This window comes from Lutra lutra, chromosome 4 (assembly GCF_902655055.1).
Source record: "Lutra lutra chromosome 4, mLutLut1.2, whole genome shotgun sequence".
In the NCBI taxonomy this organism is placed as follows: Eukaryota; Metazoa; Chordata; class Mammalia; order Carnivora; family Mustelidae; genus Lutra; species Lutra lutra.
Window position 1 is genome coordinate 17,179,770 of NC_062281.1, and position 22,159 is coordinate 17,201,928.

At 47.6% G+C, this 22,159-nt stretch overlaps 1 protein-coding gene across 1 annotated transcript in view; it reads left to right on the forward strand.

Moving 5' to 3' along the window:
• Nucleotides 1–369: 369 nt before the first annotated feature.
• The window catches only part of FBXO32 (F-box protein 32), a 32,427-nt gene continuing 10,637 nt past the window's right edge, over nucleotides 370–22,159 (forward strand). Inside the window, exons 1-6 of the mRNA XM_047724209.1 lie at nucleotides 370–712; nucleotides 6,338–6,450; nucleotides 7,309–7,358; nucleotides 8,771–8,863; nucleotides 20,529–20,622; nucleotides 21,482–21,666. Coding sequence (XP_047580165.1) covers nucleotides 597–712; nucleotides 6,338–6,450; nucleotides 7,309–7,358; nucleotides 8,771–8,863; nucleotides 20,529–20,622; nucleotides 21,482–21,666 — 651 coding nt within the window. The 5' untranslated portion in view covers nucleotides 370–596. The remainder of the gene's footprint in view (nucleotides 713–6,337; nucleotides 6,451–7,308; nucleotides 7,359–8,770; nucleotides 8,864–20,528; nucleotides 20,623–21,481; nucleotides 21,667–22,159) is intronic.

Here is a 22,159-nt window from a genome sequence, read left to right on the forward strand (position 1 = left end):
GCCTCCTCCCTGCACCTCGCCAGCCCCGCAGCCGCGGGAGGACGGGGCGCGGCTTCCCGAGAGCCGGGCTCAGCTCGCCCGGCGGCGGCAGCTGCTGCGCCCTGGGGGCGGGGAGCGGGCGCTGGGGGGCCTGGAGCGGAGCGGCGGCGGGAGCCCCGGCCTGGCAGCGCGGCTTCAAGTTTCCACCGGCGCGTGGTTGTGCAACCGCCAGAGGAGCGGGAGCCGCGGGCGCCTCGGAAAACAAGCCGAGCCCATAAACAAAGCCACGTGGGCTCGGGCGGGGGGGCCGGGCCAGGAGCAGGCGGCTCTTCCGGCAACAAAGGGCCGGAGCCAGCGGCCCGGGATAAATACTGCGGCCGCGCTGGCCGCGCAGCACTCCCGCCGGCCCCGCGCGCCCTGCGACCCTCCCCAGCGCCGCGCCCTCTGCGAGCACAGGACCCGGCTCCGCAGCCCCGAGCCCTCCACGCCGCTTCCCTGCAGCCGCGTCCTCGCCGACCCCGGCCCCCGGAGCACCCGTCTGGGGCGACAGTTCCCCGAGGCCGTCCAGCCGGTACGGTCCATCAGTCCGTCGAGTCCGTCGCGTCGTCCCCGGTGCCATGCCATTCCTCGGGCAGGACTGGCGGTCCCCCGGGCAGAGCTGGGTGAAGACGGCCGACGGCTGGAAGCGCTTCCTGGATGAGAAGAGCGGCAGCTTCGTGAGCGACCTCAGCAGGTGAGTGGATCCGCCACCACCTTCCAGCCCAGCGAAACAGACCTGGGCTGATTTTGGGGTCGCGAGGCGGGTGAATGGGGGCGGGGGCAGGCCGGACTGGGACAGAGTAAGGAGGGAGCCCCGGGCCGGGAGGTGGGGTGGAGTGTGGAATGGGCGGGGGGGGGGGGGGGGGGGGTTGGGGGGAGTCGACCCCTTTCTGCAGAGGTCTCCAGAGCACGGGATTTGGGGAATTTGGTTTCTCTTGTTGTTCAAGGTCAGCGTCTCCGAGTGGGCACAACTCTACAGAACCCCGGTCCCTCTGAGAATCTGACGACAATCGCGGATCTTGTCCGCAAACGTTCAAACTTAAGCACACAACTTCAGGGGACCCCTGTCTTAAGGACACCAGTCGCGCAGGGTGCCTGTGTGGGGGCGCGGGCGAGTGGGCTGCGCACCTTTCACCGCTGGGGCGGTGGGGCTCGGGGCACCCAAGCGAGGTGGGCACAAGTCGGGTGACGCGATGGGACCTGGGACCAGCGCCTCCAGGCTCTTCCCACGCACAGGCGACCGCAGAGTGGGCAGGGAGGATGAGTAACCAGGAGGGGCGGCCAGATGGTCCCTGGGGCACCGGCGCTTGCGGGGCGGACTTGAGGAACCGGGGTAAAGACTTGGGCTGCAGGGCTGCGGAGGAGGGAAGGGAGGCGGGACTGAAACCCACAAGACTTCTGCTTCTGAGAGGACGAAGCATTTGCACCTGTTTCCTCAGTGGCCCTTTCGGTCAGTTTCCTGGGGGAATAATTTCAAGTGACGGCTATCCACTGCAGAAAGCCCACCTGAGCTCTGTCAGTCTGGTGGAAAAGCCGAGTTACCCTCGATCGCGTGCTCTGCTTGGTTAATAATAACGCAGGAATGCTGTCTAATAAGTGGTCTGGAATCTGTCAGTCCCGGATCTGAACAGTCGACTTCCAGATCCCCGCCATTTGGCACAGGTGAGGAGGGCAAAGAAAGTGGGTCCCCAGGGGACCAGTGCAGCCCAGCCATCCTTGGGTGCCTTTTCTCTCAGCCTTTGGTTGAAACCACTGGCACCAGAGCCCTTAAATTGGTTTTGGTGGAGAGTTCTGTAACTGGACGGGGTTCCCATTTACCAAGATTTACCAATGATTTTTTTTTTCCTGAGCCCCTGGCACTCAATTTTAGGAAAACTATCACGAAAGTATGGTTATTTTGATAGCTGGACCTCCAGACTGCCCCCCCCAAAGTGTCTGCGATTTGTGAAGTGTTAAAACTCCTTAGTCTTCAATGAAAAAACAGAAAACCAGAAAGCATTTAATACTGGGGGTCTTTCAGGAGAGATGAGAGCATGTGTAACTCTTATGTTAAAGACACTTTGAGGCAGTTCCTGTGGAATTTGGGGAGCAAATAAGAAATCTTACTTATAGAAAATCAGATAATTTACTTAGAGCAAAATAAAAAGACCAATGGCTGTCACTGGACTCTTCCCTTTTAGGGATGCAAGTCACCAATATTGCCTAAATCATTCTCCCTAGACTAGAAGGTTCCTTCCTCCTCTTCCTAAGGAATGATCTGATAGTTTGGTACTTTATTTCTGTACAGCAGTTCTCAGTCTTTGTTGGGGGGGGGCATCAATGGTCTGCTGAATGGTATCCCCGTGGCTCCCCTACTTGTAATTGTAGGTTGCAGACCCCTAGGCTCACTCAGCAGGAGAGGATTCAAACACCGGAGCCTCTGGTTCTTATAAATAGTCACACTTTATCTGCTCCAGGAGATAAACTGCTATCAATCCCCTTAGAAGCAAATAGTGTGCCTCTCTCGAGATAGTATGGGAGACCTGAAGTTGGTTTCAACTTACCCAAGTTTAACTGAGGCTGGGATCAGGTCGCTTCACAATCCTCTGTCCCCTTCCTGAGCCTCCTTTCTTTCCTCCCATTGCCTGCCCTCTGAGCCAGAACTGTGGCACCGCTGAAGTTATCACAAATGGTGATCAATACACAGGTCCTGACCCCCTGAGCTCTTGGATGAGTCAGAGTTAAGGAATCATTTGGTAGCTCCCAGCAAAGCAGCCGCTGTTTGTTTGTGGAGTACTTTTTTTTTCCTTCACCAATTGTAAACAATCCCTTCCCTACTTAGCCTGAGACGTCTGCCAACTTCTGAAAAGCAGTTGGCCTTCTGAGACCTAAGTTTGTAGTCTCAAATATCCCCACTGTTTTTAGCCTTGGTGATGTTTCTCTGTGATGTAAGGTTTGGGCTGAACGTCTGCCTACACAGGTGAAGTTGAATGCCTCTCCTGTTAGAAAACAAAAGGCAGACCCTTTCGAAAGGGGGAGGAACAGGTAATAAAACAGAGAACTACAGAGGCAGGGTACACTTCTCTAGTTCCAAGTAACCATCCCGTGAGCTGCCTGAAGGAGAGTCAGGAACGAAGGGCGCCTTTGGTGTGTTCTGACCTGGGGATAATGTTTAGTGTCGAGCACACCGTGTCTGCACCACACACCTTCTCTGGACTCTGCTGGCCATTGTCTCTGTGTTCCAAGCCCCGTCCCTCTCCAACAGCAGAACAGTACTAAGTCCATGACAGCTAGGAGCCCCTTCTCACCAACAACCCCCTTGCTTCCCCCATCCCCAGGATGAGTCAACTCAGTGGTGTGAGAGCCTCAGGCCACACTTCTCCAAGTCTCCAGTTCTGCACTGAAAACTCCCGTGTTGCTTTCCAGGATAGCTGAGGCTGAACCAGGAAGCAGGAAGTTTACCTTGGTACCCTGGATGAGTAGTGCAGGAGATAAAAATAATAGTTCAGATTTTTATGAGGGCTTACTGTGTGCCGGGAAGCCACTGGTTTGTGAGCTTCATATATTAAGCTGTTTGTTTTACCAGAACAATCTGGCTGCTAGCCAAGGGAGTTTGACCGTTTGGGTATGTAGGGGAGCAAATTAGCATAGAAATCTCACAGGCCTCACTCTACAACTAAGCCCTTTGGGGCAGGCACAGCTTTCTTAGATGGTCTGTTAATGCAAACAAAATGAGAAATAGACCTCTTTGTTCCCTTTCCTCCCTTTTTATCTCATCTCTGCCCAAATGGTCTTAATTTTGAAATCTTTCCACCTTTTCTAAAGTTGTTTTTCGGTATCTTGGTTATGTGCCTGTTGACAGTATAGGGCTGGGAGAGGTCTTTTTTTCTTATTCTAGGCCTGTGTCTATAAAAATCAAGATTAGTAAAAACAGACCACAAAATAGCAACTTTAGTGGATATTATTGAATTTAATGAAAAAAGTAGACTCTTTAAATAGTTTTGCTTAAAAAAAAAAAAAATTAAATGTCATGGTTCCTAAATGGTGGTGGCTTTTCTTGTTAAAATTTTCAGTTGTAATTTTCCATTGGCTTTGCATTTCCTTGAGATGGATGAAATTGAACTCTCAAAATAGCCTCTAACTGAATAAATTATTGCTTGACAGAAAACCTATAAGCAGGCAACACAAATGAATCTCCTAGCCCTTCCTTCCAGGACCTACCTCTGGAGTCCAAAACCTAAAAACCAAGAGAAAAGTGCAGGCCTTGTCTTTGGTTGAAGTTTATCTACATACAACAGTGGGAGAGCATCCTCAATGATGTCAAATTCTTCTTAAGCTTAACTTTGAAAATGAGTCACTTGGGCTTAAAGCAGATTATTGTCATTTCAATAAGGAAGGCCGGTGCTCAAATTCCTTTGAGTAATGTTCTCAATTAGAAGAGAGTAAGAGAAACTATAAATATTTAAAATTTCTGGAGAATGGCCACAGTCTATGGTCCAGGCTCTGAAAACTTTCTGCTAAATCTCAAATGTGTGATTAAGAGAATAAGGCTGATTTATTTTATGGTTCTCTACAGGTGGAATTTAGGCTCTCAGTTTTTGTTCGGAGTGCAGAAGTATGTTTTCTTTAAAAATAAGCCTTCACGTGGCCTTTTTACACACAAAAGGCTCTCCCTTTGCTTTCTAAAGCTGTTCTCAGCTTTGGTATATCCTGGACCAGTCAAGTGACCTTCCCTCTGTTTCCCTTCTCCTCAACTTTGATAGAAATTTCTTGTTGGCTTTAATGACTCACTGTGAAACCTAAAAATATCCTCTTTTGCCTGAATGAAAAGAAGAAGGCTGTAGCTCTTAAGAAACCCAGTAAATGGTATTAAACATGACCTTTATAGGGCAGATTAACAAATGATTATTTGGCTCAGGTCATGATCTCAGGGTCCTGGGATCGAGCCCCTCATCGGGCTCTCTACTCAGCAGAGAGTCTTCTCCCCCCCCCCCCGCCCCGCCCCAACCTCTGCCTGCCTCTCTGCCTACTTATGATGTTAATAAACAAATAAAATCTTTTTTAAAAAAATGATTATCCATCAAGCTCCTCCCCATGGGCCCAGAATATTGTTGGTGATGTCACATGTAAGCATTTATGTAGCAAGATACTTACAGAAGTGCTACCTGAGAGATTGATTTCAGCAACAGGATACTGGAAATTATTTTAAACACTCTTTTCTCTTTTACTATTTACATAACGTCCGTGGAATGGAGAAGTGCAGGTGTGCCTCCTTTTACCCAATAGCCATATGTCAGAAGATTTAAAGCAAATCCCCTTTTAAATTCAGCAGAGGGACTCAGAAAATTAAAGGACTCTGATATATTGGTGATAGAAGAAAAAGGCCCTAATTTATGTTTACCAGTGGGCATTAGAAATCCTGCCTCTCGCATCCATACCCATGGGGTTTGGAAGAGCTACTCACTATTCCTCAGTATTTCTCTGGCATCCCTTCTGCAGAAACTCTTCGGAGACGCATTGCCAAAGTTACATGGTTGTACTAGCCTAGAACTCAGCCTACTGATGGAAATATGCACCTGACCCCAGGTGAACTTGTGTGTCCTTTAGTCCTGTGATGGGGGCAGTTCTGTCTTTTCAGCCCTTATAAACTTACGAGCTGTGAATTCAGCTGGTTTCATTTAGGACCCAAGGTCTTCACCCCATAGCATGATGCCTAATGTTAGTCACAGAATTACCTGAAACCTAAACGATTAGCACTGTACACAAAACATCGCCTAGAAATGGAGGGTGTAAGTCCGATTTTGGCAAATGTGATCATGTTTCAGAGGCATGACAGAAGCATGCTCGTTAAAAGCCACTTGGGCACACTTTCAATGGGTGGATTGTATGGTATGCGAATTATATCTCCATAAAGCTGTTTTTTTAGAAAGCCGCTTAGGGTGGGTGCTTTCGCAAAATGAAGGCATTGTGGACTACAGTGATACCAGTAATCCTCCCTCTCCCTCCCCCCGCTGCAGTCATCATTTTTGCTTAAAGTAATATTGTAGTGCCCGGCATTGCCCTTGGTTAAAGGGTACAGGGCTGTGTGTCCGACACAATGGCAGGCACTGTTGGAAATTCAAAAGACGCAGAAGCCCCCATCCCTGCCTTCACAGAGACACGAGAATATTTCACCCCCAAAGAGGGAGGTCTGTGCCTGCACAGAGTTCTTTTCATGGGGGTTTATTGTTTTGTTGGAGAAGATGTATGTTTGTGTTTTATAACCCAGCGAGTTATTTATAGAAACAGTGCTTACTAGAGGATCGCTATCCCAGCTCATCCCCTCCTCTGTCATTCCTAGTTACTGCAACAAGGAAGTCTACAACAAGGAGAATCTTTTCAACAGCCTGAACTATGACGTTGCAGCCAAGAAGAGAAAGAAGGACATGCTGAATAGCAAAACCAAAACTCAGTGTAAGCCATTTGCTTTGAACTTGGAAGAAGGCTGTTTGAAGATCGCTAGGATGGGTTCTTGGTTGGGGAGAAAGAAAATCAGACCCCAAATGTGAGACATCTGCTTTAATGTTGACGGTGACATTGACAGAGGTCCCTGGGATCTCTGCAGTCAGAAAGCCGGCTGTGCATGTTACAAGCAAGATTGTGTTCCTTATAGACTTGTTTATAAGTCAGCAGGTAGTCGGGGTGTTTTTCTCCTGCTGGTCACTTACATCCGACGTAGTTAATTTAGTTACGATACAGGGATAGGGCCAGCTGAATCCGTTCCAGCATGTGCTTTTATTTGACACTGAGCTTTGAGGCTTTGGATATAGATCTGTTTCTCCCTCTTTCCTTGCATAAATCCCATTACGCTTCAAAATGCCATACATAAGAGTATAAAGTTCTATTAATAAGCGGGAATTACAGCTCTTCGGTTCAAGCCACCTGGACAACATGATTTCCTCATGTTATCTGCTTTATTTCCACTTTTTATGGCCTTGCCTAAGCTGTAGGCTTGGCATTTAAAACAAACTTGTCTTTGGATATTCGATTTTTTTTCCCCAATTGGGAGCTTTGGTCCTCTAAGTCCGATGATCCAAGATGTGCAGTGCTTCAGACCAAGTGGGCTGTAACACCAGTACAAGTCTGCTGCAGAAATCAGGCATTTGCGTCTCTTAGATTGTCCGTAGAGTCTGTCTTTTTTGTCAAAATGTTTGACACATTGGATATGTGAAAAAGAAACAGGTTTAAAATTTGGGGCATGCTGCAAATTTTAAAGCTGGGGGGGTTTATTTTTAATTTTTTTAAGTTTTTATTTATTTATTGCCTCTATAGATTTCCACCAAGAAAAATGGATCTATGTTCACAAAGGAAGTACTAAAGAGGTGAGCATCCGTCCGTTTGTTAAAGAATATGCGTGGCTTTCGGCCTCTCCCAACAGGGTAGAGAGGGGAAGCCGGGCAAGAATATTACTTCAGGTCACGGCCGTTGTCCTGGGTGCCGGTGATGATGGCTGGCAGCCCGCCACCTAGCCAACCATCAGAGTTTAGGGCTACAGAGAGAGTGAGAAGCAAAAGTCGCTAAGTAGACTCCCTAATCACTCGGTGAGATTATGTAAGATGTTTTATAAAGATTAATATACCCATGGGGCGCCTGGGTGGCTCAGTGGGTTAAGCCGCTGCCTTCGGCTCAGGTCATGATCCCAGGTCCTGGGTTCGAGCCCCGCATTGGGCTTTCTGCTCAGCAGGGAGCCTGCTTCCTCCTCTCTCTCTGCCTGCCTCTCTGCCTACTTGTGATTTCTCTCTGTCAAATAAATAAATAAAAATCTTTAATTTTAAAAAAAAAAAGAAAAAAGAAGATTAATATACCCATCTCAAATGTATTGTTCTAAAGCCCTGGCCTTTCCCCCAGAAAAGTGCCTCTCTTTTGTTCTGAGATCTCTTCGGACTCCAACTTTGTTAAGGTTTAGCCCTGGAAGGGCTCATTGCCAAACACGGCAGAAGTTTTTAACAAGAGTGTGCAGGGGAGAAGACACAGTAAATAAGTACATTCACATGACACTTTATAAAACCCTCTTATGTATATTTTCTCTCGGCACGGTCATCTGCTCCAGTACCTAGGATACAATACAGTCTGGTAGAATGATAGAATCTCTCTGTGTCAGGGACCTTGGTGAAATGTACATCACTGCCTGTTTGAGGCCCTGCTGGGGGTGGTGGGGGGAGCAGGGACCTACCCACGACCACCCAGATACTGGGAGCAGAGCTGGGACGGAGTCAGGGCTCTCTGCTCCCAGTTCCTTGTGCGTTCACCGGTAATAGAGCAAAACTTCCTTTTGCTTCCTCATGAAACCTTAAAAATGCTTGTGATGATCACAATGAGAAAAGCACTAAAGATCCGAGGCAGGGTAGCAGGCAGGCTGACCCTGGGAAGTGTAGTTCCCCTCCCAGGAGATGTTACAGTGACCCGCTAGCATCAGGTCACCCATCATACATCCAACTCCCAACCTTCCCTTGATAAGCAGCTACTGATGATCTCCCCATTCAAGTCTGTGCAAGGGCTCAAATGGTACAAATCTTGAAGAGAGGTGTGTAACGCATGAGTCACTGGCTAAAGCAGCTGCTGGCTATACCCCGCATCGTTGTGGCTCGCAGGGGATTCCCAGAAAGAGCTGCTCATGACGCAGGAAAGCCACAGGTGGCCATAGGTTACCTAAGACCGGCATCCAGCCTATCAGTAGAGTCCGGGGAGGACTGTTCTGGAGAATGACCTCTGCACCCCCTGTTTTCACGTCCAGCGCCATGGATATTGCACTTTGGGGGAAGCTTTCAACAGGCTGGACTTCTCGACGGCCATTCTGGATTCCAGAAGGTTTAACTACGTCGTACGGGTAAGTCTCCGAAGGTTACGAGTGTCGGCTGAATTGTCTTTTCAGGTTGTCTTGAGGTCGTTATCTGCCCCACCCCCCGCTCCTGCCCCAGCAAAATAGCTTCTTAGGACCCTGGGAATTTTGAGGAAAGCAGAAAACAAACTTGTCCACTCCCTTCTCTCCAGATGTACTTCAGGTCCTTGTGTGGGTCCCATTAGGGCATTCCTGAGATTGGCTGTGACAGACAGCAGTGGCCATAATGCTCATGTGAGCCACTCCCAGCCCCCATGGATAAATGGGGACACACTGCGGGCAGCAACAGGAGCCAGAGCAAATCCAGCAGAAAGCAACACCACGACTTGTTTTAAAAACCTTCCTTCCTCGGGTCATTCTCCCTGTCCTCCTCCTTGTCCTGCTTGAGCGGACTCTAGGTGACCCCAAGGCAGTCGTGGTTTAGGCTACAAAACCAGATGAGTTCAAACACCCCAATGCTTCCTACCCATGACTCCCTTCCACCCCGTGGGATGACATATTCAGTCTCGTGCTCACCAAAGCTTGAAACTACCTGTTTGGGTCACTTGCTTTCCATTTGAAACCGTATGTTTGGGGGGGTGGGTTAATGAGTTTTAGCAAAATATTAGTGATGAATGGAGTAAAGCAAATGAGTCTACCCATGCCCCTCAAGTCCGTGATTCTTTTTAACTGGTTCATTGTTGTTGCTTCCCCCGTTCTTTGGTCTCTTGTGCGTTTCTGTCCGTGGTTCAACCAGGGAGGTCGCGGCTCAGATGTTTTAGGCTCAGAAGCAGGAGAGAATTTACTCACAAGGGGTGTTGATTTGTTGGGTTTTCATTCTTTCTCCTGGGTTGTTGTGCTGCTCCGTGCCGGGTCACTGAGTCAGATGATAGCCACAGCTCAGCCAGAGTGATGACATCAAGCCCCCTTGAGGCCCGGGTCATTCACCTGCCATCTGGGCAGATACAGGCCTGGCTGTCCCAACCGACCTGATACCCAGACCTCCTTGGAGGTAAGAAGCTCTGAGCTGAGCCTGTGACCACTTGAGCAGATCTGTCTGCTCTCAGCTGAGCCCTTATTGCTGTCCAAAAGGGATGAACATGAGAGACCTTCTGGATGAAATGTCCGTGTCATTCAGTGTGACTCTGCCACTCCAGGGAGATCACTGTGGCCTGCAACCTGGCCCAGGCTGGCTGGAGGAGGCCCAGCAAGAGCTGGAAACTCTGTTACTAAGAATATGAATAGTTTCCATGTTCTAGATGTCAGGGGAGGACACCCAGTTCTGATGTCTTAATTACAAATGGATCAGCAAAATCGGTCCAGTTTTAGATGGTTCTCCTTCCTACCTGTTTTTCCTTTCCCAAGAAATAAAGCAAAGGGACTAGACTACAATAGCCAAAATCTATTTCCGTGTAATTCCGTACATTCACCTTTATCCTTCCATGAACCCTACAAAGTGGGGGGACTTTGCTGACCCGTTTAAACAAATGGAAGTACTGCAAGGTAAAATGACCTGCCCAAGGTCATGGAGCTGTTAAGCAACAAAATTGGAATTGGAAACCTAGTCCGTCTTAGAGTCCACACTCTCTGCTGTACAGTGGGTCATCTGCAAGCAGAGGATGGAAAAGTACAATGGTCTGAGGTCAAGCTATTTCAGGCCCTACTTTCTGCCTATTTCAGCCTTCCTAAGCCTCCTCTGCCCCTTCGGCAAGGATTTACAACCGCGTCGCAGGGTGGCTGGCCACTCGGTAATGTATTTTCTATGGAGATACCCTGCAAACCAGAACCTGTTATTCAGGGTCAGCTACAATATTTATTACTACCTACTAACCGAAATTATTAATTCTCCCTAATACGCCTTTTCAGGCCAGCTGATAAATGTTTTTCTCCTAAAAAAAAAAAAAAAAAGGAAATCTTGCACTTGATAAAGACCCAGGATAGAGAACTTGTATCTCGTAGTATCTAGTTGTAAACTATGAGCACTTTTCTGTAAATAATCCTTAAGTCAGAGAAACTGCTACATGCTTTCGGAGTTGTCAGGTTCAGCGGTAGTGGAAAAATGTTTCTATTTTGGAAAGAGCCATCTTTTTTTTCCCCTTCACTGTTCGAGTCCTCTATAATTTGAGAAATAATGTTATTTTTATAAAGAGCTTAAAACATTTTAATGATAGGCACTGCATTTTGAGGGTTTTCTACTAAGAAACTCTATGCACATCTCATATATTCTTCTTATCCTTAAACCAACTTTGCAGAGTAGCTTGCCATTATGTCCCCGCCCCCTCCCCACTTGCCCTGCATCTGACTACTTCTACCTAACAGCGTCCTAATACAGTATTACAGTGACTCCTTAGTTCCAGTGAATGACTGAACCAGCTTCAAAAGCCTTAAAAAAAAAAAAATTTTTTTTTTTTTAATTTCTTTAAAGCCAAGTACATTTTTAAAAAATGGGTTGTGTTCATGCTGGCTGTCATCTTCAGAAACAGACCATGCAGAGGAAATAAAAGAGATGGCTAACACCCCTATTGCAAGATTTCATAATTTTTATCAGTAAATATGAAAATTTTATGGAATTTTTTAAATCAAAAATTTTAACATAAACTGGAAAGGTTTTCATACAGCATCTGTACCTTATTTCAGTAGGGCTTCAGGTTCTACTCACTGTCTTCACCTCTTCCCTACACACACCCGATGGCTTAAATACAATTTTAACTGTGGGTTTTAAAGAGGATTTAAACCCTTTAGAGGCAACGACTTACCCATTTATGAAAGGTCGTTTTAAAAAATTGGTTTACACTGTGCCTCAAGGCCAACACAGCTTGGAGCTGGCGAGGATTCCAGGGGCTGGGCTGGTGGCGGGCTTGGCACTTGGTCACTACGAGGAGGGGAGAGCTGATTAACGCAGTCAGGGCACAGCACGGCTAGTGGGGAAAATAGGTCTCCAGTAAACCGGGAGAGGGTTTTGGAGACCACACACCGACTCCTGGCTCTCTGAAGTGAGCCTGCGATGGCCCACTGGTTCTCATTTGAACTGGCTGTCCATTAGAATCGCCTGCAAAGCCTGTTGGTCTACAGACGGCCACCTCTAAAGCATCGATTTAATGAGCTGAAGGTGGTGCCCACACATTGCTTCTTAAATTTATCCTTCAAGTGATCCCTGTGTTTTCAGGTTTGAGAACCAGCTCAAAAAACTCCCGGGAGCCCAAATGCCATAGTTTGCACACAGTGTTTTCAAACAAGAGACAGGGAGGCACAAAAGAGGAGAGGATTTTAATGCTTTAATGCCAGGATGACCTCTAAACTGGTCTCCCAGCTCACTTGCGCGCTCTCTCTCTCTCTCTCTCTCTCTCTCTTTTGGCTCTTGATGCCCTCTCCAGACCAGCAAGGTCCTGGAGAACCCTGAGGGCCACTTCCTGACTGGAGTGAACTGACCCACAGGTGTTAGCAGACCAGAAAAGGATAAGCAAACGCTTGTAACCCCACTCTCTAGCCCTCTGCAGCAAAAACGAACATCCCGCGAAACCCAGGCACATTCTTACTTCTTTTCTGCATTACCACCCTAAGATCATTTGAATGTTTCCAACAAGTTACTGCATTCCTACCACCCCTAAAAGTCTCTTCCAAAAACATGTTTTAGTTTAAGTTGACTGGCGGTTTGGCCAACAAAAGGCTGAAATATGGCACTGTGACTCAAATTCAAACCCAATGCCTTAAATTAAGGGCGTGCTGTTGCCAACCCCCTGGTGGGTCATGATGTGCCTGACAAGCCCAGCCCCTTCACCGGGTTCCTCGGCCGCAGTGACCTTGGTTTAATTTGGCACTGCCCTAGACCCGGCGCCTTCCTTGGGTGGAGGGTGGCCCCTGCCACCTGGGTCTTAAAACCAGGGGTTCTTTTTCCCCTGGGACAGAAAAGCTGGGATAGAGGGAAAGAGGCCTGTCACCCAGACACAGCAAAGTCAAAAGAACAGAGCCATTGTGAGCCTACTTGAAAGTGACTTGCAGAAATGATTGGGAGTTAACATTTGAAGGCCCAAGGTGGGGATTAGGCTGCCAGTGCTACCAGAGAAAGTCTGTGTCTTAGAACTCCTGGGTTTCCCATTATATGTTAATTTAAAAAAAAAAAAAAAAAGAATTCCTGGCTTTCCGTCCTAATAAGCATTCAGACTTTGCATAGCAGATCCTGCAATGTCTGGGTACCCACAAAAGTGGGGAACACTCACAGGCACGGGGGTATGCCCAGACAAATGGGGAGCACCTGTGAAAATGAGAGGGATGGCCAGGAGCCCAGCATAGTGGTATTTTGGACCATGGACCCCAAACAATGTCAGCATGGACTCCCCATATATGTGTGTTCATAAATTCATCTGTGAATCACCTACCTATTAAAGGTGCTAATAATGGTATCTGCCCCGTCATGTTGCCCAGAGAATTAAAACTTGATTTATATCCTTTCCAACAGTGCCTGATACATGGTAAGAACTCGAGAAGAATCTCTTGTTGCCATTAATATCCTCATCTGTCGGGTCCTGATTACAGGCATTAGAAAACACACACATAGAAAGAAGATAGAAATAAGAGATATTAAAGATGAAATGGAGAGCTTGATGTTTTATGGTTTTTCTGCCTGCTTTCCTCTCCCATCCCACTTTGGAGACCGCAGGATCAAGTTTTTTTCTTAAGGACTCTGATTCTAAACCTTATCCCACTAGGGGCCCAGAAATAGATTTTATACAAAAATACAGTCTAGTTTCTAGGATAAGTCAGGGACTTACTATGTGGGGGGTGGGAGGATATCATAAATTGGACAGGTGAGCTGACTTTTGAATACCAATCAGCAGACTTTTCTCCCATTCAAGGAGGTAAGTTCCTGAGAGCATAAGTGCTCCAGTTCAGGATAAAACAGGTATTTTTTTCCAGTGTCTGTAAGCTAGGACCGCAAGTCCCCTCAGGTCCACTGACAGAGGCTCTCCAAATAGCAAGGAGTTGACAGCTCCCTCTTGCTAGATCCCCAGAGATCACAGGCTCCTCCAGGTGACTGCTTTCACTTTCCTACACAAGGATTTCTGGATGCAACCCGTAACATTGACCTAGTGTTGCCAAAGACACTTGAGAGTCAACGAACACCTGGCCCCCGTTTGTCAGGAGCTTCTGGGCTACTCTGGGGGGACAAGGTTCCACCACTGAGATGCAAATGGGGTTTTAGTCCTGTGTAGGAGAGTGGACGAAGGGGATATTGGAGACAGCTTCTTGGAAGAGGTAGAACCTGAGACCAAAGAACCAGCCTCCTTCCTTGTAGGATGGCCAGGACTCGGCGAGGTAGAGAGGCAAATGGCAGGCTTTGCGGTGCAAGTGGCAGGAGCAGAAATCTGGAGATGGAAAAGAACGGGACTTGGCAGGGGGGAGTGCAGATGGACCAGAGACCGAGGGCAATGTGACATCCAGCCTCGTGGAATCCCAGGGTGGAGGGGACGATGCTGAGCCCAGTCTCAGCAGGAATATGGAGGCAAACAGAGCCGCTCCAACTGCTCCAACGGGGAGCAGGGCACCGTTACAAGTTCAAAAATATCTGGGACGGATGGAAGACAGGCGAGTTTCTCTCCAGTGAGAATACAATTAATTTGTATAAACTTGGCCCTCCATCTTAGGATTTTAACGCCCTCAGTTAGAGAGATGTTTCCCTTGCAAATAATATTTACCCGATCTTGACGTGCCTGAAGATTATTCATGCCGCTGAAATGTTCCTTCTTCCAACCTGTCAGTGTTCAAGCTCAAAATCAGGACAAAACTTTCCAGGTTTTTAATCTGTGTTGTCCACTGAATAAATAAGGGTCTTGAAAGGACAAGGCACTTGGTACAAGCGGAGGCAGCGCCTGATGTAACCAAGGGTTTCTTCCAGAACACCAAAAGCTTCCTGGAGGCACCCAGCTTTGGTACGGAGCAGTGAGAACCACAGGCTTCTGCAGCTCTGGCCTAGCTTTGATAGCCCGGAGGCATGCTTCTCCATCAGACCTACAGCTCAAACGTCAGGGCGCACTGTCCTAGGACATGGAAGAATTTAGAGATAAGTTCTGTTCTTAACCATGTTCTATGCAGGACAGAGGACGCTTTGAGCACCAGCCTATGATTAACCTCCAGATGGTTTTGTCTTAAGGGGGCAGGCCAGCTACTGCTTCTGTTCAGTGTCCCTCTAGATCTCGGCTGCTTGCCTCTCTGCAAGGTGTCTGGGATATGTATGCAATATAAGTGAATTAACTCCTGAAACATCAGTCTGGGACCAGACCCCGTATGACTCCCAGCCTCACAGTCCAGACCATCTGCCATTGACCGTGATGTGCCTCATCTGGAGAGGAGGGACTTGGGTAAACTCTTGTCCAGGTCCCTTGCAGCTACAACATGCATGGGTTGCAAGACAGATGTATTAGAAAACAGGTATCAGTTGCCCACCTACCATGTGCCAGGCTGGGGGTAGAGTGGGTGGGAACAAAACAAGCCTTGCTGTCTTGAGGCTCAGATCCCAATTAGAGCGTCCTTGAACAAGGAAACAAAATCATTTCAGAGATGTGTAAGTGAGACAGGGAGACCAGACAGTTCCCATAGAGGACGGTCTGAGCAGGTGACCTCTGGACTGAGGGCTGAGGGGTGGGTCGAAGCCAGCACAGGAAGACATGACAAGGGCAGAGGCTGGGAGGGGGATCCTGAGCCGGCCGGTGCAGGGAACCCAGGACGGGCTGCGGGGCTAGAGCAGAATGGGTCGGGGAAGTGTGGTGCAGAGTGACACTGGAGAAGGGGCACAGGCCAGTCACGGAAAGGAGTTTAGATTCTTCTGGATGTGAAAAGGGGAGCCACTTGAGGGTTTCAGGCAGAGAAATGACAGGAGCTCATGTGTTCTGTAAGTACGAATGCTCTGATGAAATGAAGGGGAGAGAAGAGAGGAAACCTCTTTCCGCAGCGAAGTGAGAAAGGAGGGAAGTCTGTCTTGTGCCCAGTCGTGGTCCACACACCACTTCAAACCGTGGTGGGATCCGCCCCGAGGTTTGCTATGCGATATTGCTTGCAACTTGGTCTTTCTCCTACTCAATGTCTCCAAAACCAGCATGAGCCAAAGCTGAAGGGCAGGATGTGGTTTCTGCCTGCGGTGACCAGCATCCCTTCCTCTGGTAGCCCAGAACCTTTTCTATGATGGCACAACTAGTCTCTGCACATCGGGCCGGGTACCCAGGCTGCCCACGCGGCGGTGATACCGTGGAATTCGGGGCTGGGGGGTGGGCAGCGGTTGAGTGCCCTCCTGCCACTCGTCCTCCTCCTCTTGACCCTCCCCCCACAAACACGGCTGCAAATTACTGGCACCTGGGCTCAGATCCGCCCAGCAGAAAAGAAACCACTTTTCCCAACAAGACATTTTTCTCTGCTCTCCTGTGGCTGGAGGCAAAGAATCCAGTTGGCTAGGTCCTCTTCATAAATAAACAGCTAGAGAGAGTCCTGCTCCCCTAGGCACACAGCTCTCAGAAGTAAAAGGAATCGATTCTGTCATTTTTGCCACTAGATCTACACAAAACTACCTGCCCATTCGGGGCCTGCAGAGTTCTGCTTCCGTGGAAAGTAGACTTAAGTGGCTCACCAAAAGCAACTGCCCCGTCCCAGTCATGTTAGTAACACTTTCTGGGAATTTTTTCTCCCTTCCTGGTAAAAGCTGATCACCTGTCACGATGTCCTATTAATAGGGAATTTCCACACTCTTGTTTCCCAGAACATCGCAATACTACTAGTATTGTAGTATTAATAAATAAAACTAGTGACATTGCTACTAGTTTTAAAGTTTGGCCCTAGGTGCCCGTTTGATTGACCCTGAAAAGCTGAAGTCCTTAAGTCCTCAAAATACATGTCCTCTGTTAAGACACAAATGGGCACGAGTCCTGGCTCTCCCACTTACTACTGCTAGTGTGACTTGAGGTACTTGACTTCTCTGAGCCACAGTGTCCTCTCTTATCAAGTGGAGAACCCAACCCTTCGGCTCACCGTGGAAGACTAAGCAAGGTCAGATCATACATGTAAAGTTCTTAGTGCTGATGCGTAGTGACCCTGATGCATAGTGACCCCTCGTTACTGTTAGCAAAATAAGACCTCGTGGTAAATGCAACAATGTGAGACGTGAAATGTAGCAACATTAACTCTCACCAACAGATAGCAAGCTATTAAATGTATCACAAACATAATAAAAATGACAGAAAGGAATGTTAAAATTTGAAACCATTTAAGCATTTGGTTGACAATGAATAAAATTGAAATATAGAGATTCTAAAGATCTTTAAGCCAGGTGTACTTTACTGATCGACTATGCCCTCCTTAGCAGTGATTTTACCTAGTACTAGTCTCTGCATTATGATAAAAACTAATGAATAATAATGAGTATATTCTTTGTACCAGACACTGTTGTGTTTTATGAACACAGATCTTCACTGCAGCTCTAAAGTGGATGCTATTATTATGCATATTTTACAGATGGGGGAACTGAAGCAGGAAGTTTAGTTCTGAAACCCTCCTAAACTCTATTTATACACACACACACACACACACACACACAAATAGATATTTCTTAAATTGTATGATATATCTATGATATATATTAAATTTATATATATCATAGATACAGATATATATCAGAAGTTGGTAAACTATGGCCCAAGGACCAAGTCTGGCCCTCCACCTGTTTTTGTAAATAAAGTTTTATTGGAACACAGCCACATCTACTCATTTACATACTGCCTAAGGCTGCTTTTGCTCTACCACTGCTGAGCTAAGTAGGTGAGTACTTGGGACAAAGAGCATATGGCCCACAAAGCCCAAAATATTTACTATGTGGCCCCTCACAGAAAGTTTGCTAAACCTTGATAGCAGCTATAAACTTCACTAAAAGACTAGGGTCTGGAAGAGGACAAAATAATACCTTAATAATGCCTTGTATTTGGAATTTAGAGTAGGTTTTCACATATTTATCTCTGTAATTCTCCTAACAACCGTGTGAAGTAGGTAGTCTTTTTATTTCCATCTTTGAAATGAAGAAACTAGGGTTTTGAGAGGTTAACTGACTTACACCAGCAACTAGACCATAAACGCCATGAGTCTAGCCATCACGTGTCTTTATTGCCATAGCCATGTCACCAGCACTAGGGCAGAGTGGACACTCAGAAAACACTTGCTAATGGGAGAGAGTGGTAAAGGTCACCCGGCTAGAGAAGCTGGGTCTCCTCCACGGTTTTTCTCCTGACCCCACCACTGCCTGGCAGTGGAAGGAGGGACTTTCTCTTGAGATAGGGCTAAACGCAGGGTGTTTGACGTGTCCTTCTGCTGTCAGTTGAGAAATTTTCGCTGCTGCATTCCTCCTTCTGCTTAGTCAAACATCATCTCAATCAGAAAGGGCTTTTTGTTTTCCCTCAAATGCATAGTCATAGCCTGGAGAGTTTTCTGTCCTTGTGATTGGTGCATTTTTAGACAAGATTAACACTGACAGCTTCAAGAGATGGTAGTCACATGGAAGCTGGGTTTTGGATGGATTTCAGGCAGAGAGCTGCCTGCCCTCCTCCCACCCCATGGTGAGTCACAGCTCAGAGCTAACTGCCCTTCGGAGAGGGACTCAAGGCTTTTGTTTTCTTTCATCTTGCCTCATGCTGGTCATGTGAGGTGCGGGGTATTATTAGACCATCGGGTTGGCCTTCTGAATCTGGTTGTTGTTGGTCCGGGAGATAAACGAAAGTTCTGGGCCGTCCCTCCGAGCCATTTGTCACTCCTCTCTTGCCTGTCATGTGCTGGTTGGTGACAGAGCTGAACCAGACAAGCAGAGGTCATCCATGTGGTCACCGCCCATGGATGTGGCCTCTACAGATGGACAGACTTCTTGCCCCTCCTTGTGGGTCCTGGGTCAGCTCCTGGCTTCCAGCGCTGGATCGCCAGTACGAATCCTAACCAACCAGCCTTAGCCTGGCCTCAGCTCCCTCTCCCAGTGTGTGCGAGAGATACAGAAGCCAGGCCGGGAGAGGTTTCGGGGTGTTTTGTTTGGGTTTTTTTTGTTTTTGTTTTTTGGTTTTTTGTTTTGTTTTGTTTTTACTTAGAGTAAAATTATGTTCAGGAAATTAAAAGTCTGTATGTGGTTTGACAGGCTCTTAAGGGGCTTCAGGAGGACAGAAGTTTTAAACAAATGGAAGCAGAGGTTCTTTGAATTGCTTAGGGCTTTGATCCAAAAGTTTTAGTTCTCCTCTGCAGCCCAATTTTTGGAATACCACTTTGCTAGTTCCCTCAGCCTTGAGTCCAGTGGCCCAGCACAATGTCACGCTCGGTGTTTACTGACCTGAAGTGGAGTTGGGCTGGGGCCTGGCCAGTGGATGAAACTACCTTGCAAAGTTTCCGGGGAGCAGAAATTCAAGCTCTGAGATAAAGAAGCGGTCTTGGTTCTAAGTCTTTGGCTAGCTAGTTTTAGTTGGGGGCCCACTGGGCTCTGGTAAAATTGTTTTCACTTCACATCAACCTCTTCTGTTTGACAACTCTGTGAAAGCATGAAGTGTATTGAGGCGGCCTCAGCTGAGCCTGTCCACTGCACAAAATTGGTGAGACAGTCGCTTGAGCCTCACTTTGCTCAGCTGTTAAATGGCCTGATTACCTGATCTCTAAGACGTCCTTCCAATCTTAAGTTTCATTTTTCAACAGAATTTGTGATCGACTTTTTAAAAAATATGACCACCTCTGTAAATAATTTTGTTACCAAAGAAAGTAGGATGCAACAACTGAAGTTATTACCTTTCTTTCTTTTTGTTTGGCAATAAATGGGGTAGTGGGATTAGGACACACACCTTCAACCAACCAACCAATCTTGATTTTCCTAATCCATACCAGGCACTATGCTTTTGGGGCAGTCCCTCATTCAAATCTCTCAGCAGTCTTGGGGCCTCTGAGTATGATTAGCACAGATGAAGAAATGGGGGCACCAAGAAATTTAGTAACTTGCCCATAGTCCCAGAGGATCCTAGTTTCTCAGTAGAAATATGTGTGTGTATGTATATATATATATATATATATATACATACACTATACAACCCTGAATTCCTCTCTCTCCCTGTGACCGGCCTCTTTCTAAAGGAAGATTAAGTAAGTGCAGTGGGAGATTCTAATTAACATTTGTACTGAACACGGCCTGAGCAAGAGATTTCTGGATAAGACTGGCCCCTTCCTTGGAAAGTACGCATCTTGCTGACCATGAGCTTTCATGTACCTTGAAAACAGTTGGCACCAGTGGGGAAGAAGTTCAAGGAGGGATAGAAGAACTCCTGCTAGGAGTGATTGTGGAGAACTCAAACATTTGCCGGTCATAGTCGGCTTTGTTCCCTTTGGAGTCCCTCGGTTTCACTTACTGAAGTAGGACAAGCAGAATGAATTCACCCTGGCTGAAGCCAAACTCTTTATATTTAAAAGAAAAAGGGAATTAAATATTCAGTCTGATTCCTGGGTTTTGAATTACCCCCATTTGTCTTTCACTGTGAGCATCTGCTTTTTATTCTCCTGTGGGCCTGACTGCCGTTTATCTCTCCCTGTTGGTCCGTATCTCCGCGTCATGTGACTCAAAAGCAAAGATTAGAGGAGAAAAATGTCTCTGTGTTCTAAGCCTGGCAACTTCTATTTTTACCCACAGCTGTTGGAACTGATAGCAAAGTCACAGCTCACGTCCCTGAGCGGCATCGCCCAAAAGAACTTCATGAACATTTTGGAAAAAGTGGTACTGAAAGGTGAGCTTTAGCCCACCCCACTCCCCCACCCCCGCCACCTCGCTCCCCTTTTTACAGAGATGGGGATGGGCAGATGGATTTTCCAATCGAGCAGACATGTCCTGAGATTTAAGGAAGGGTGAGTGGATGGACGTGAATAACTCCAGATGCATTTCAGGGGTGCCAAATTCCAGTTCAGAGAGGAGTGTCACTGGTGTTCAGGACAACGGGGAGAGACCATCCCCTGCCACCGTTTCATCAGGAGCACCCATTTGCCCTGCTGTACGCCTTTCACACTTCTCAGTGCTGGCACATGTCCCAAGCTTGGCTACCAAGCCTCTGGATTTCAAATTCCTAGAAAATTGAGCTATGCACAAGGCAGAATAGATTCACAGACTATTTGATCTAGAAGCAGCTTTCGATCTTTGGCTTATCTGAGTCCCTGTACATGCAGGGAAACTGAGGCCCATAAGAAAGAGTAATTTATCTCTAATCCCACAAAGACTCAGGCAGACAGCATCATAACTCACATTCCTGACTGCTGACCAGCTACGCAGGACATCACTGCTGGGCCAAAGAAACTGCCCTCAGATCAGGTGAGCCAGTTGGCACTGGGGAAACAATGAAGAGAGAAAGAGGCTTTGTCAGAAAGTAGGGAAAAGAGAACAAAGAGGGACCTAGATGATGGAAACTCTACCCAGTAACCTCAAGCGTAGAAGCTTGGCCAAGTGTCGAATAAATAACAGCGAGGAAGAAAACCACATCCCCAGAGGCAGTACCCACGTGACAGGAGCAGAACGGAGGAGAAAAAAGGCCCGCGCACCAAATGTATGGTGTCCTAGTATCGTGACTGCTCATGCCTTTTTTTCCCCCACTCAAGTCCTCGAAGACCAGCAGAACATCAGGCTCATCAGGGAGCTGCTGCAGACCCTCTACACGTCCTTGTGCACGCTGGTGCAGAGAGTCGGCAAGTCTGTGCTGGTCGGGAACATCAACATGTGGGTATACCGGATGGAGACGATTCTGCACTGGCAGCAGCAGCTGAACAGTATCCAAATCACCCGGGTAAGCAGCATCGCCCGCCTCCCTCCGGCGGTAAGGACTTCCGCCGCTGCCTCCCCTGAGAGGCTGGGCGGCCTCCCAGGACTTTGTAGATCTTCCCTGGTGGAGGAAGAGTGTGGACTGTCCCGATCGGATGCCCTCTCCCGGGCACCGAGAGTGGGCTGGGAAGTCCCAATAGAGAAGGGGTGGGGGTCAAAGTCTGCGGATCGCAGCGTGGCAGGAAAATTGGAAGCCTGGATTTGGGGAGGAGGGGCGTGGATCGCTTGTTTTTCCCATTTCCTCCCGAAGGACACGTGCTTCACAGCTGCAGGGACGCTGCCTTGAATACGACAGAGCTGGGACGGCCATGGCTTGAAAGGCCGCCACCAACCTTTGCAAATTCTAGTTCCAGTGATTAAGAATTATGACAAGGAAGCGTTTGGGTCCAGACTGTGAACATGACATGTAGGGGAAGAAAAGAGCAATTCTCGCTCGAAGTGGAAAATATCCCGAGAGG